Genomic DNA, 15639 nt, shown 5'->3' on the forward strand with positions numbered 1-15639 from the left:
AATCAATTCAAATCTGTCAACAGTTATGAGCATCTTCCAATTTTGGTAAGATTGAGAATTCGAGATTATTTACCTTTTTCTCTTCGCACTGATACATAATGTAGTTTATAGCGTCACTCACCTTCCATTTTAGAGAAATCATCAAATTAAGTACTGTGCGCTTCTGTATAATATTCATGGCCAGGCTTATTTTCATTATAAATCAGCCTTCTCGGTTCACTAATCAACCAACCTCTTTCTCTCTCCCTCTCTCTCTCGTGGGTGCGATCGAGATAGTGTCTAAATCTGCTACGCTTCTGATCTTTGTGGCCGGTGTGACCAGAGACTTTGAATTGCTTGGTGATCATGACCATGGCCATGGTGATGCTCACAACTTTCTTGGTTCTATTCCTCTCTTTGTTGTTCAAAATTGCTCACGACACACTTCCGTGCTACTTCATAAACCCAAGACGCATCAAGAAAGTCATGGAGAGGCAAGGAGTGCGTGGCCCCAAACCCCGGCCTCTCAAAGGCAACATCTTGGACATGGCTTCCCTTGTTGCCCAAACTACCTCCCAAGACATGAAATCCATCAACCATGACATCGTTGGCCGCCTTTTACCGCATTACGTAGCTTGGTCCGAACAATACGGTTAGCTTCTAATTCCTCAATTACTCTCCCATGATTGTATCATATATTTTTCCTCAAACTCGCGAGCGCGCACACACACATATGCTTGATATTAATCACTTAAACTTGCTTATTTCTTCTTCTTGTGTACCTTCTGCTCCTTCTTTGCACCAGGAAAGAGATTTATATTTTGGAATGGGGTGGAGCCCCGGATGTGCTTGACGGAGACTGAATTGATAAAAGAATTTTTGTCAAAGTACAGCACGACGTCCGGTAGATCATGGCAACAACAACAAGGGTCAAAACATTTTATTGGGAGAGGTTTATTAATGGCTAACGGCAAAGATTGGTATCATCAGCGTCATATCGTTGCCCGGACCTTTATGGGGGACAAACTCAAGGTACGACAAGATCGAAAATTCTAGCTTGATGATGATACGGCCATTATAAATATTGCCATCACTCAGCTTTCACTTCTCATGTTCTATATAATTTTTTGTTCTTTCTAGTTCGTTTTTCTTAATGTTCTCAATAAGAGCGCTGTTACGAATGGTTGTTTTTCTTTTTCTTTTTTTATTTTTGCAAAGAGCTATGCGGGGTACATGGTGGAATGCACTAAGGAGATACTCCAATCACTGCAAAATGCTGTAAAATCAGGCCAAACTGAGTTCGAAATTGGTGAATACATGACTAAGCTCACTGCAGACGTAATTTCTAGAACCGAGTTCGATTGTAATTATGAGAAGGGAAAGCAAATATTCCAACTCCTAACAGTTTTGCAGCGTCTCTGTGCCCAAGCAACCCGCAAGTTGTACCTTCCCGGAAGCCGGTGAGTTAACTCATCTGTTCGCATTTTCTCTGATGATCCATATATATTTTCTTTTTTATGATTCTCTGCCTCTGATCATATAAATGGGAAATTAATATTTTGCAATCGGGTTTCATTACTGCATGTAATCTTTTATTTCTGGCTCCAGCTTAACTTCCAAGCCGCTAGTTCTGGAACTCCTCAAATTAACTGATCACCGGTAATTTAAATTTTTTTTCAGGTTTTTTCCAAGTAAATATAATAGAGAAATAAAAGTAATGAAGATGGAAGTGGAGAGGTTATTAATGGAGATAATTCAAAGCAGAAAAGACTGTGTAGAGATTGGTCGGAGCAGTTCATATGGGACTGATTTGCTTGGTATGCTGCTTAATGAGATGCAAAAGAAGAGATCAGAGGGTGGACTCAGCATAAATTTACAACTAATCATGGATGAATGCAAAACATTCTTTTTTGCTGGACATGAAACCACTGCCCTCTTACTCACATGGACCATAATGTTACTAGCAAGCAACACTTCTTGGCAAGATAAGGTTCGTGCTGAGGTGAAGCAGGTCTGCAATGGTGGAACTCCCTCTGTTGATCATCTCTCCAAGCTCACCGTGGTAAGAGAGCAAGAGATTTTTTTTTTTCTTTATTTTTATTATCATGACTATTTTTTAATGGCTGGGGTTGGGAGCAATACTAAAAGGGAAGGGTGGGGAGGGTGTAGGGGCATTTTGTCAGTTGCCACTAAAAAAAACAATGCTTTCAATATTTTTAACCAAAAATGGCCTTTTTGCAAAAATTTATACCTACCAGATCCTACTTCTAGCAGCAGTAGCAATCTTAAATCATAAACTCTTTAAGTATATTCGTTTTTAAATCGAATGCAATATATCAACCAATATATCAAATTTCATAATTTTCAGCGTATCAATAATTGACATGTAGAGAGTAAGTTTTTTGTAAGTTTTTCTTAAGAATAAATAGTATTTTTCAAAAGTAAAACTGTGCAGTAGACATGCACAGCCTCTCCTTTTCTTTCCCAAGTAAACTAAAACCAAAAGGGAAAGCATTTATGGAACCGAGTCCACTCCAGTACTTGCTGCTCCCCACTTGAAAATATTTTTTCAAGTGCTCATCAACTTCTTAGAGGGAGAACAATATTATATAAAAATTTGGAGAATCAGAATGATTCTTTAGTGGCTTGGCTGGTATTGAGCAGAGAGTCAAACGCCCAAAAGACGAGAGACGTCGGTCCACGGACTTGGCATTGGCTTTGTTGGCAGAGCTGGTCTTAAAGATAAATTATATATATTCTAATGACATATATAATGCCAAAATCAGTTCCAATAACAAAAATCCTACCTTGGTCTTTGCCCCATGTACTTATTCTTTATATTATGGATCAGTTCTTGCTTCCAATAATGGTAAACTTACCTTTGGTTTATCTTGCAGTTAAATATGGTGATAAATGAAACGCTTAGACTCTACCCGCCCGCAACTGTTCTCCCTCGAATGGCCTTGGAAGATATTAAACTAGGTGATCTGCATATTCCAAAGGGTCTATCAATATGGATCCCAGTGCTTGCAATTCATCATAGCAAAGAATTATGGGGCAAAGATGCAAACGAGTTCAACCCGGAAAGATTTGCTTCCAAGTCATTCACACCTGGGCGGTTCATCCCTTTTGCTGCTGGCCCCAGAAACTGTGTTGGCCAAGGTTTTGCCATGATGGAAGCCAAGATCATATTATCCATGTTTATCTCCCGGTTTAGCTTCACCATTTCAGAGAATTATCGTCATGCTCCTATCACCGTTCTCACAATAAAGCCTAAGTATGGGGTTCAAGTATGTTTGAAGCCCTTAATTAACCCTTGACATGATGCATATACATGAGATTTTGAAGTTAGAGAGCTAGCTTATTATGTTTTGTTGGGGGGGGATCGAGTCTCGATCGGATACATGGGCGTTTCTAATCTTTCTCTAAAGACTATAATATCATTGTAATTTTTTTTTCCCTACATTAAAGAGTAAATTAGGTGATGAGGTATCTGGATAAAGAAAGCAATTATGCTTGTAAGAGTTACACACGAATTAAGGAATAGGAAGTTAAAGAAAATTGGAAGAACCCTGATCATTTTGTTTTGGTATTTTTATTATATAGTCTATAAAATATTGGCCGTCAAGTTACTTGGATAAGCCTAAAGTCCCATAATACAGAAGATTAAAGAAACCAAAACACAAAGTGATCAAAGGTAAAAACGGATCATAAGTACACTTATAAATTCTTATCGGCTCGGCTTAATTCAACATTCAAATATATATGGCCAATTAAATTGTAGTAGACAAGGGTAGGGTCGGGATCAAACTCAATCAAAGGGTGCTTTAATTCCCAGCCACTTCTCACAGCAGTACTGCTACTACTCTGCGATTCTCTGCTTCTCCACTACTCCCTCTCTCCCTCTCTCTCTAATTTTAGCATCTTTCTTTGTTTCTTCTCCCTGTCGTGACTGCCTATTATGTAATGTACGAGATAAATCCTTTCCCACGCTCCACGAGAGGGCGTACTGTAACTAGGGTACTTGTAAAAAAAAAATCGAAAAATTGGTTGAGCCAGACCAAATCGGTGGGTCTGGAAACGGTGTACCGATTTTCATATTTTTAAAACTGATTCGATATATATTTATAATTTTTTATATTATATTATATATATTATATACTAAATTATAAATTAATATAACATAAAATTTTAATCTTAAACATAAACATTAATATTAAGTTATTAATATAAACTTATTATATATATATAAACAATAAATAGATTTTTGGCATAATAAATTATAATATATATTCTTTTTGTAAATATATTTTTACACATTTGATCATATATACTCGTATAAAAAGTTTAGAACTTATATAGACTATAATTAAATTCAATATTATACTAGTAGGTATTAGTTATTATAAAATAATGTACTTATACTATAATATAAATAGACTAATAACTTAGTATATATATGTAAACATCATATTATTATTAACATATATAATCTGTAAAATCGGACTGAAATCGAAAAAATAGAAAGTTTCAATTTTAGTAGTAAATTAGACGTCAGGAATCGGTTCTTAAATTTTCAAAACCGGTATATACTAATTTGGTTCTTAAAAATGGTATAAAACTTGACTGAATCGGACCAATTACATCCTTAACTGTAACAATATAAACATTCATGAATTGCAAGTTAATTCTTATAAAGTATGTGTTCATATGCATTAGGGTAAAAAAAGACTAAAGATATATGGTTGTATATGCTAATATATTTCGCATGATGCATCTTTTCTTTTCTTTACATTTTTTTTTTTTCGGTTAAGCGTCACCATTGACGATATCGACAAAAAAGACCAAAAACATATTCAGTTCAGTAAATAGTACTAATTAAGGACTTAAGGAAATATTAGAATATACATTGCAAAGTATAACAAGAGTAGTGCTACATATAATCGTACTGGAGTGTGTAAGTGTAGTACAATCGTTTTAAAAAATAGTAAAATTTACTATTAAAAAATTATTTTTTTCATATACATCTCATATTTATTCACTTTTTCAAAATAATTATGTGATATTTACACACTTATAACTGCCATTATCATTTCTCATGAAACAAAAGTATGCAATAAAAACTAATCATGATGGTTTGCCTACATTAAGTAGATATTGTGACAATGCAAGGACACATATCTAATCATTTAACTATATATGGTCGTCGAAGAATGCCCTTCCAATTATCATCTTGCCCTATGACAATAATATAGTATATTACCATATTTTATGTTAAATGCTATAGGCCACGCAGTAGTAGAACTCTGCCTTTATGCTCAGGAGCCGAAGAATACATGTATATATGTATACCAGTCAACACCCCCGGCCGGCCCTGCTCAGCTCGCCTGTTGGGGCATGCATTTGAGTAGATCGATACAGGACAGCACTAAATAGAGAATGGTCATGTTGTTTATTACAAGGAAAATGTTAAATGTATTAAAATAATTTCCTTCTCTACGTCTCAGTCAGTCATTAATACGTTAGAAATCATAAAATTTAAAATTTAAATTTTTAAAAAAATTAATAAATTAAGTCTTATAAATAAAAATACATATATATTTTGCACTCGATGGACAAATACAATGGTTTTAGTGGTACCAACTGTGTTGCACTCAGTTTTTTATGCTAGCTGTACGTCCGATATCCGATCATAAAAAATTGCGGGGGGAAAAAATTAGTTGCATTGTCCGAGACGAGTATGCTAAAAAGCTGCCGATTTATTAAATATGGAGACGAAAAAGTACAAAACTAATAAAATTAAATTAAATGGAGAAATGTGACAAGTAGGAACATGAATCGTTGTGGCTAGGCAGGACTCAGAAGAGGTTGCTGATTTGATTCTCTCTTTTTATTTTTCTTTTTTTGAGAGTTGGTCACATATAATTAAAAACAAAGTAGTCACGTCATTAATATTTTGTTTCCGAACATATATATATATATGATCATGATGAGCCATGAAGTAAAGTGATCCCGATCGATCTAAAGCTAGCTAGCGAGAGTTCCCCCAAAGCCAAAAGCTACGTACATGTGGCTACACGTGAAAATAACTTTAGGTTCCATGAAATGAAGAAATAGTTGCACATGAAAATGGAAAAATCATGAGTACATGTAAAAGCAACAAGGCGAGAACACGAACTTGTTTAAATTAATCTTATCGATGGAGACCCTTTTCCTCATAACATGCGGCCCCCAAAAGAGTATGATATTGAAAATTGCAGACTTGATCAGGAAACAGGAGTTCACTTTAATGGGCAAGAATATATGCATCCTAGCTTAATAAGAAATTAAGGGTCTGATCAGACTGATTTGGGGGCAAGTTGAGGTATGCAGGCCAGTTAGAGATGGGCAGAAACAGATGATCATGATGATCTGTAGTCCTGATTATCTAGCTAGCACATGTTATGCAGTACCCGGCCGGCCCGTATATATCCGTATTTTATACCTAAACATAAAGTAGTTTCTAATTCTTTATCACCCGACCATTGATTTGCTGAGGAAATAATAAAAAAAAGGACCACTTCATGATCACCATTTAAAAAAATAATAATAACTAAACCACTTAAATGTACATGATAACCATAGTGGATTTATGGGCCTCGAATGCCAAAATGGAAGTCCTATCAAAATATTCGCCACCACAAAACAAATCAATCGTTAGATTGCATGTGAATATATATAGGTCAAATTTTTGTGAATATATATATATATATATATATATATTTATATATATGATCGCGTCAAACGAATTTGTAACGCCGAAAGCTAGGGTGATTAAGAGGAAGTACTTGAAAACATAGAAAATTGAAACATGCATGTGCAAATCCATTGGGAATATTTAGGATATCATTTAGATGATCTGTATCTTGTGGATCTGAAGTATATATGATCTGTTTACACGCAAAACCCGTATCAAATAATCATGATTTCATTTAGTTACTAGAAATTCAAGAGAAAATTTTTGAAAGATTTTGAAAAGGAGATATATTCATATACGTACGACATAGAAATCAAGCATTTTATTAAATTCAATAAAAAAGAAGAGAGGAGAGAGATCAATAAATGCAGAAAATAATAAAAAAGACCAGTGTATATATATTGACTTGGCTTGGTATCATATATACTACCTCGATCCCGATCACTTGATCTGATCCTTTGCAAAAAGGAGAAGTTTGTCCTTTAACGTGAAAGCTAACCATGTTTTATGCGTACTTGGAATATATAAAGCAAATAGAAACATCAATTATATATATGCTAGTGTATTCCACACGTGTGGAAATAAGCTAGGGAATACCTTCAGGCCGGTCGGTCTGTTCCCCCCAACATAACAGCCCCCCAATAATAACTCTCCACGTAAGACACCCAATTTAGTTATCGTGCACCCACCCAACAGAAGATCAAAAGGGACAAAAGACTCTGAAACGAACGAAATTGACCAGTGAAATCTGCAGACCCATTCGTCTTCTTCCTCTCCCAGCGATTTCGTTCACAGCAGAAGAAGTTCACCGCCTTCGGTTTCCTTCGTCTTCCAGCACCCTTCGTTCCGTCCCCCTTCGTCTTCCACCTTAAGCTTACCCATCGACGGACTGATTTGAGGAGCCCCATCGACGGACTGATTTCGCGACCCCCATCGACGGACTGATTTCTCGACCCTATCGACGGACTGATTTCGTGACCCCATCGACGGCCTGATTTCGCGACCCCCATCGACCGACTGATTTCGCGACCCCCATCGACGGCTATTTCGCGATCCCCATATTTTGCAAGTCGGATTATTGGGGGTATGATTTTTGGGATTTTTTTGCCATTAACATCATCCCGATCAGTTCCTTGATTATTTTGAGCTTGTTTTGATTATGGCAGTGCTTGGGTGATGAATTTTAAGCTTACAGTGCTTGTTTTGATTATGGCACCCTGTGTTTGATGTAATATTTCATAGAAAATTTACACAATTCTAGGTTTCTTTTCCTTGTAAAACCTACTTGTAAACGCTACAATTTCTTAATACAGCTTGACATAATCAAGTTCTTTTTGCTTTCAGAAATGGTTTTTATTAGTAGTCTCTTTGGATTTATTAGTATTTGATTAGTTTCTCATAAGGGTTGCTGCTTCTATTTTGTTGTTTTTTATTGTCAGTGATAGTGTGTTTTGGCTGCGACAGAGTAGAGGCTGCGAATTGGTGAAGTAGATGCTCAGTTTCATGTTAACTCTATCTGATTTGAGTTTCTATACACATTATATGGAGGAAAGTGGTGTCTCTGAGCTTGGCGGCGGCGACTGAGCTTGGTGGCGGCGAAAGCTCTGGAACGAATGGCGATGGAGGAAGATGATGGAAAAGGGTGAACGAACGAGTGAAATCTGAAAAGTGAAATGGAAAGTGAAAGGGAAGGGGGAAGGAGTGTAATCGGATGGAAAATGGTGTATTTTACAGTTTATGAAATCATCTACGTGTCTTACTGTGATTGGAGGCTGTTTACCCCTAAAGAGCAGCCCGTCTGTTCCGAAGAGGGACTGAATAAGCTATTGCCCTTAGGTAAGTCTTACACGTGCTGTGATGTTTAATTTGAGCCCGAACATGAGCAGATTATAAGGAGCTTTGCTACGAACAATCGCCCATGCAGAACCGATGTGTCCCTAAGTGATGTGGTAATTTGTCATGTCAGTATCTAACAGAAAATATAATAAAAAAATAAAAATCGAGAAATCAAGAACACTATCGGATTATAACCCAAAAAGAAGGAAGAAGGACTGCGTGACTTTATACATCGGACTAGAACCTAGAAAGAAGGAAGAATGACTGAAACCCAGAAAGGAAAAAAGAAGGACTGAGTGACTTTGTACATCGGACTGAAACCCAGAAGGAATGAAGAAAGAAATGATTGCGTTACTTGGTTCATCAAACTGAAACCACAAGTCTAAAAAACGCTAAATCCATTTCGAAAGCGTGATTTGGTTTATCGGATTGAAACAGAATGAAATGAAGCATTTTGAGTGAAGATCATTTGGATTGAATAACGTTCGGTTTTGAAGCATTTGAATTTTTGTTCTCCCAAACCTATGTTCTCCAAACCCAATAAATCTGCAAAAATGAGAACAAATTCTATGTGGTGAGGCTTAATTTTTGAGTGGCAGATAGATATCATTTTGGCATTTTACCTTCCTTCTTAGCATTTCTTATTAGTTTATACTTATTTGCAAAAACATCCACATAATTTTGCATTTCTTGTCATGTACACGAAATTAAGATTGAGAAATACTAGTGAAAATGGCAATGAGAAAGTAGAGGAAAGAATTACGGCCAAAATTCAACATAGAATTTGTACGGGGGCTTTTTTCAGTGGTAAATATCGATATATTTTTTAGGAAGAAGAGAACGCACGGAAGGAAAAAGTTTGGAGAAGGAAGAAAAGAAAAAGACTTAGAAGGAGAACAGAGAAAATAGAATAAAAAAATATGTTTTGATTATAAATGAAACACACCGTTTCATTAAAGGAAAATACCATTGCGTGGTTCATTCATAGCCTGCTGCAAGCTTCTTTTAAAACACACCATTTTATTTAAATAATATGGAGATTACCCGGTGGTTGCACGGGATGCGCAGGTTGAACAAAGCTTTTTTCTTCCACATGATAATGAGTGAGCAATATGTTTTGAATCCATTGGCAAGCTTGTATTGGCTGGTAACTGCTAATAATTAAGTGTGTTTCGCTTGAATAGTAATGCTTGCATTGCCATCTCAATGATCTCCATTCGTCGGAAATCAATTATAAATACCCTTTTTTATAAGGAACGTAATTAAAACACAAACTAAGACGAGATATTAAATATATATATATATATGTAGTTTTTGTTTTTCTCTTCTTAATTAATCACATTGACTGATGAATATAAAAAAGCAGGAAGAAAAATTAGTAGTTAATATTGGGCTGAAAATGATATTTGATCAGGACAAATATGATCATCAAGAAAAAGAAAATCGTGATGATGTTATCAAGGCGCCAACTTTTAGTGCTGGATGAATTCAAGCTAGCCTTTGAGGAAGCTATCTTTTCTTGGCAACAAATGTATAATGCGGCGGCCGTGTGAAAAGCGCGATTTGATGTTGTTAAATATATATATTCTGATTTATGAATTCACGTACGTGTTTAATTCCACCTATCATTTATATTCTCACATCTCTCTAGAATTTTGAGAATTTTACTATAAAGAGAAATGATTGAGCCACTGAATTTTTGTTACTTTATTTTTTTTTAAATTAAGAAAGTATTCTTTTAATAAGTTTTTAAACCTTATCTTATTTTTAAAAAACATTTAAAGAAAAAAGAGAGAAAAAAAAAATTACACAATTCGATCGGTACCCATTAATCTTCTCATGTAGGAGTACTAGCGCACGGCTCTTTACTAAAATCAACCATACCTGCGCCATTCTATAGCAGCTAGCTAGCAGATCAGATTGTGTGGATGATCAAATCAATTCCAGCATGCTGCTAAACAAAACAAAACAAATCCAAGTTTAGTGCAATCTGCATCAGGGACGCGTATTATATATATATATATATATATATTGCTGCACCAATCCTACTTGATTAGATATAAAGCTAGCTAGCTTTGCCTTTCTTCATGCTATCAATCTACTTCTAATCTGATAATATATAATAGATATAGGTTAATTGAGGTGTGTAAGTCTCGCGTATAATTTTTTTTTTTTGAAAATAAAATTTATTATTAAAAAATAATTTTTTTTTATGTAAATCTCATATCTATTTTTTTTTTTTAAATATGTAAAACTTACACACTTTAAAATTACAAATATCATTCCTTTTGAATAACTTGCTTGACTTTTGAATCAGCCGGCGGTATATATCTTCACTTTAATTTGGCACTAACGTCGTACGTACATTGTAATATCTTTGAGCACTGATCTTTACTGTACAAATATATATGTTTCTACTTTGTATGAGATAGTATATATATATAAAAGTAAGCCAGCCATACGGAATTAATAATTATATAATATGATGGTGTCTTATTATAAAAAGGTTTTCCGGACGCACGCACACAAACATATAAAAGAGATTATCCTATGATTAGGATTAGATAGATATATATATATATATATATATAAACATTTTCTTCTGTCCTCAGCTCCATCGCATGAGTGGGTGATCTTATGGTAGTGGCCAAAAAGTGGTGGGTACCCTCTCTCTCTAGACTCCTCTCTCTCTCTCTAGTTGTGCATATGTCTAACTCCAAATGGAAGACCCTACTGATCAGAGAGGTTAGAGAACTAAATCATCTTAGAGTGGAGTTATTATATCGTGCCACTCTTTTTATATTTTTTTAATATATTTAAATATTTTTAAAAAATAAAAAAATATATCAACATACTTAAAATTATTTTCTTAATTACTAAATAAAAAAAAAATTTGACCTCAGTCAAAGTGGGGCGGCAAATAGTTTTTCCCATCATCTTATATATGCATGCCATAATTCTTTTCTATTGAATTAAAAATAAAGGAAATTATTGCATAGATCATATTAAACTAAGCCCACCATTACTCTCAAATCTCACCTCCCCCACCTTTGATAATATAGTACACGATCGATGAAAATTAATTAGTAATTAAATTTATTTTCTATTTTTTTATCTAATCAAGAAGTGCTTTATAAATTATAAATTTTAGTACTTGAGTGAGGACAGTGCTTCTATCTCAAAAATTATATTTAAAAAAAAAAAAAAAAGTGACTGCCGATCGACTGGCTAATTGGTTTAATCTCATATATTAATTAATCCGACGTTTGTCCTGATCCTTTGATAAGTATTGCTAACCATTATAATACTTTTACTTAATTTTATGTTATAACTCATGTGAACATTATATTATATAAAATAAATAATAAATGATAAATGAGAAGCTCCGGCCCCACCACCTCATATATATATATATATATATATATATATAGCTGGTGATCATTAGTTAATGAAAAATTTTATAAATCATATTACTATCTGACCTAATTTTATCCTATTAAGTATGATATGACATATTTATTATTATTATATAATTATTTATTATCTGATAATGATGAATGTATCACATATTATTTAATATGATCAAAATAGAATACGAATGTAATATATAACATTACTCTTAATTAATTTATATCTTTAGAGTTAGGCAGCTTGCTTGACTATATCTATATCTATATATATATATATAATTATATTAATATCTCCGAAATTTAAATTCATGCAAGTATTCATTATCGCTTTTAACATGTTTATTAATGCGCGCTTACAAAGTAGATCATCATCAGTGATTTGCACGCGCGTTGGCCGTGGGCCGTACTGTGTAGCAGCCTGGTAGTTTAGGATCGAGTTAATTGTCTCATTAACTACTAAACCTCCAAATTATTATACTAATGGAGCATACGATATTTCCATAACCTGGAAGATTAGGCTAAACGAAATCTAAATTCGTGCATATGATCTTTTATCTTAAGCGATCGAGCAGGCGCGAGAGCAATATATATATACAAGATCGATCCTACCAAATCTCACAGACCAATTAATGATCTACTACTTACAACTTTCAAGATTTTGCTTAATTTGAAGAAAGTCGAGATTAGATTACCTTTAAATTAATTCATAATTAATTTAGGTATATATGTTTTGGACAGATCGGTCGATCTTTATTAGATTTAGCACTGGCAAATCTAATAAACTGGATTCATTAATTAATTAATGGAAGATCAACCAACCTTGCCTATATATATATAAATATATATATATATATATAATTTCCTCCAGCAAATTATTAAGCATTATTTTTTCAATAGAAAAACTCTTTTTTTTTTTTTTTTTAATTTCTTTATTTATGTTTTTGTTTTTCCGTAGCTGAACCCACTTCTATAAGCTAGTCGGCCACAAGCTAGCTAGCTCCGCATTAAATGTGTCTCCTTCTATCAAGAGACGCTTCCTATTATTGTCACCATGCAAGTGGAGCCGGGGATAACGAGACAGATCCTTAATACTGAGGAGGACGTGCACTATCCACAATCAGAAGGAGCTAGCAAACATAATAATGAACTCTATGATCATCATGTGTATATAATCAGAGTACCCTAGCCTAGCATATGTGCACCCTTACCATGGGGATGATGCCATTGTCAGCCTTGAAGTTGAAACGCGCGCATTATAAGTAGCTCATGTATATATCTATATAAAATTAATTAATGACAGCCTAATTTGTCAAAGCAAACTTTTTATTGGAACATCTAGATATTTGAGTTGAGATTAAAATTAAAAATTAAATAAAATATTATTAAAATAAAATTTTTTAATATTTTTTTTATTTTAAACTTTTTTATTATATTTTATTTAAAAATTTATAATAATTAGCTGAATGGGATAAGTTGAGAATGGTTATGAATCCGTACAAACCTTAATCGTCAACTGCATCCACAATCCACGTGAGTTGATTCGCATAGGCTGATAGGCGGCCGAGTGCATGGTGACAACTTGGATCAACTTGTACAGTCTCCATTTGACAAAATATATATTTTCACATTTCTTTAGGTCAGAATATCATCGATCCATCAATTCATTCGATTCATTTATACACACATACCTTCATGTGTTCCTAAGTTTTCTATGGATTTTGGACCACTTTCCATGCATGCAGTCTGCATTATAATTTTTCAACGCTGATATATACTTTGTGGCCATATTAATAGTGCCCAATGACTTGTTATTTGTATCTGATGAAGATCTATTCTATAATTGACTACTGGGAACAGTTTTACCCATTGTCAGCCCATAAATATGAAGACTTTTGTTTTTGAACTAATTGATCTAATTTCTCTACTTTGTGAGAAGTAATATATATCCATCTAGCCGATTGACCCAATCAATCAATCCTATCAAAAGATACTGAAGAACAATGGTCCCCATGAGCTTGCAATTTTCTTCTCAAAAGAATAATCAAGGCTTGTACCATAAAGTAGTCCTCCTCGTTAAGGGGTACTTATTTTCTTCTCCGAAATGAAAATACATGCCGACACATATTGACTCTAATTAACTATCGATCGAGTAATGAAGACTTTCGTAATTTTCGCATCTGCAACAAACTTTGTAAATCACTTTTTATATATGCATGTTACGAATGATATATTATTCTCTCTTTAGGAAAAATTTCAGATCGAAGACATCCACCCAGCAGGAATTAAGTACCTTTTTTCCCATACTTTTCAGTAGGTGAGTAGACAATCTTTGGTTGCATGGTATAGTTAGAGCACTCAAAAACTTTCAAGTGGTCAAGGAGCAGCATGGGTGCTGCTTCCTGTGGTGATGCAACATCAGCAGTGTTGCATATATATCACTCATGAAATGACAAGTTAGCCACAGGGCCCGAACGATCAACGAGTCCTTTTATGGATAAAATGGAAAGTGTGTGGTCTCACAGATCGAAATCCATGAAATTGATATACCGGGGATGATAAGGCACACAAGAAGATTTTCAACAGGTCTCACCACCCATGATCTCTTAAGAAGTGGCTAGCTAGGCTAGCTAAGTGGGAGGAGCACTTTCGTGCTGACTGAGCATGATGAGAAAATGAGAAATTACCATCTGTCGAAAAAACCTCTGTGCTTCATCGTGTGCTTTTTTGAGTGTACGCTTATCCATTTTCGTATCCCATGTTTAAAATGGTCTCAAATTCTCGAAAGGCCACCTCATGATGAAACGGCATCATGGGAACTTTTACTTCCGCATTCCAAACAGCAGAAGAAGACCACCCATTAATTATATATAATACAGGTCAACCACGAGTCGGCAAGTGCTTTGCTGCCATGCCTGTCGTACGTGGTTCTGCATAGTTGGACGCGACTTCTCGGAGATTTAGCCGGGTTTTGGATTCACACTGCCTACGTGAGAAGATCATGCAATTTGTAAGAAAACGGATGTTCTTTGTGGAGGTTCACCTAAATGACTGATCAAATGAATTAAACGGGAAGACTTCGAATGGAAAGCGGCGGCTGCATGCATGCTACCGTATATTTATACTTTAAAAACTCGGCCGCACGCGTTTAGCTAGAACTTTGATGAACGCCGACAAAAATATTTGATTTGATTTTGGGAGCTAGGTGATCAAAAATGTACGAGAAAGAATTTCTCAAGATTGATTTTCTAGAAGATTGGATGACAAGTACTATTTTAAGTAAAATGATTAAATATTGCTTCAAATTTGGATTTGCTAGCTGGGTAGCTTTAATTAATTAATTAAGAAGAAAATCAGTACTTCTGTCTGCTGTTAACCTCAACCCAGCATGTGAGTATCCATCTCCCCAAATAAAAAATAAAGAAAACCAATGTTATCAACATGGGCCGTCTTTATTTTCCAGCACGGATCGGGCTCTTTATCGCTCAGACTCGGGCTTTAGAACTAACAAAGAACCAAATGTTTCCAATGACTTGACTCCATAAAATAAAGTTTAGGGCCAATTACACAATCAGTAACCCCACAAAAATAAAATAAAATAAAATAAAAAATGTTGAGGTAATTAATTATATAAAAAGGAGAGGAGGATCAGGAGGAAAAGCAATAAAGTTGCCGGGAAAT

At 34.6% G+C, this 15639-nt stretch overlaps 1 protein-coding gene across 1 annotated transcript; it reads left to right on the forward strand.

Moving 5' to 3' along the window:
• Nucleotides 1–201: 201 nt before the first annotated feature.
• Nucleotides 202–3540, forward strand: LOC108987941 (cytokinin hydroxylase-like). Its single transcript, XM_018961019.2, has 5 exons — nucleotides 202–631; nucleotides 785–1011; nucleotides 1198–1439; nucleotides 1660–2041; nucleotides 2877–3540. The coding sequence occupies exons 1-5, from the start codon at nucleotides 346–348 to the stop codon at nucleotides 3297–3299; spliced, it is 1560 nt and encodes a 519-aa protein (XP_018816564.1). The 5' UTR covers nucleotides 202–345; the 3' UTR covers nucleotides 3300–3540.
• Nucleotides 3541–15639: the final 12099 nt, after the last annotated feature.

Source organism: Juglans regia, chromosome 1 (genome assembly GCF_001411555.2).
Source record: "Juglans regia cultivar Chandler chromosome 1, Walnut 2.0, whole genome shotgun sequence".
In the NCBI taxonomy this organism is placed as follows: Eukaryota; Viridiplantae; Streptophyta; class Magnoliopsida; order Fagales; family Juglandaceae; genus Juglans; species Juglans regia.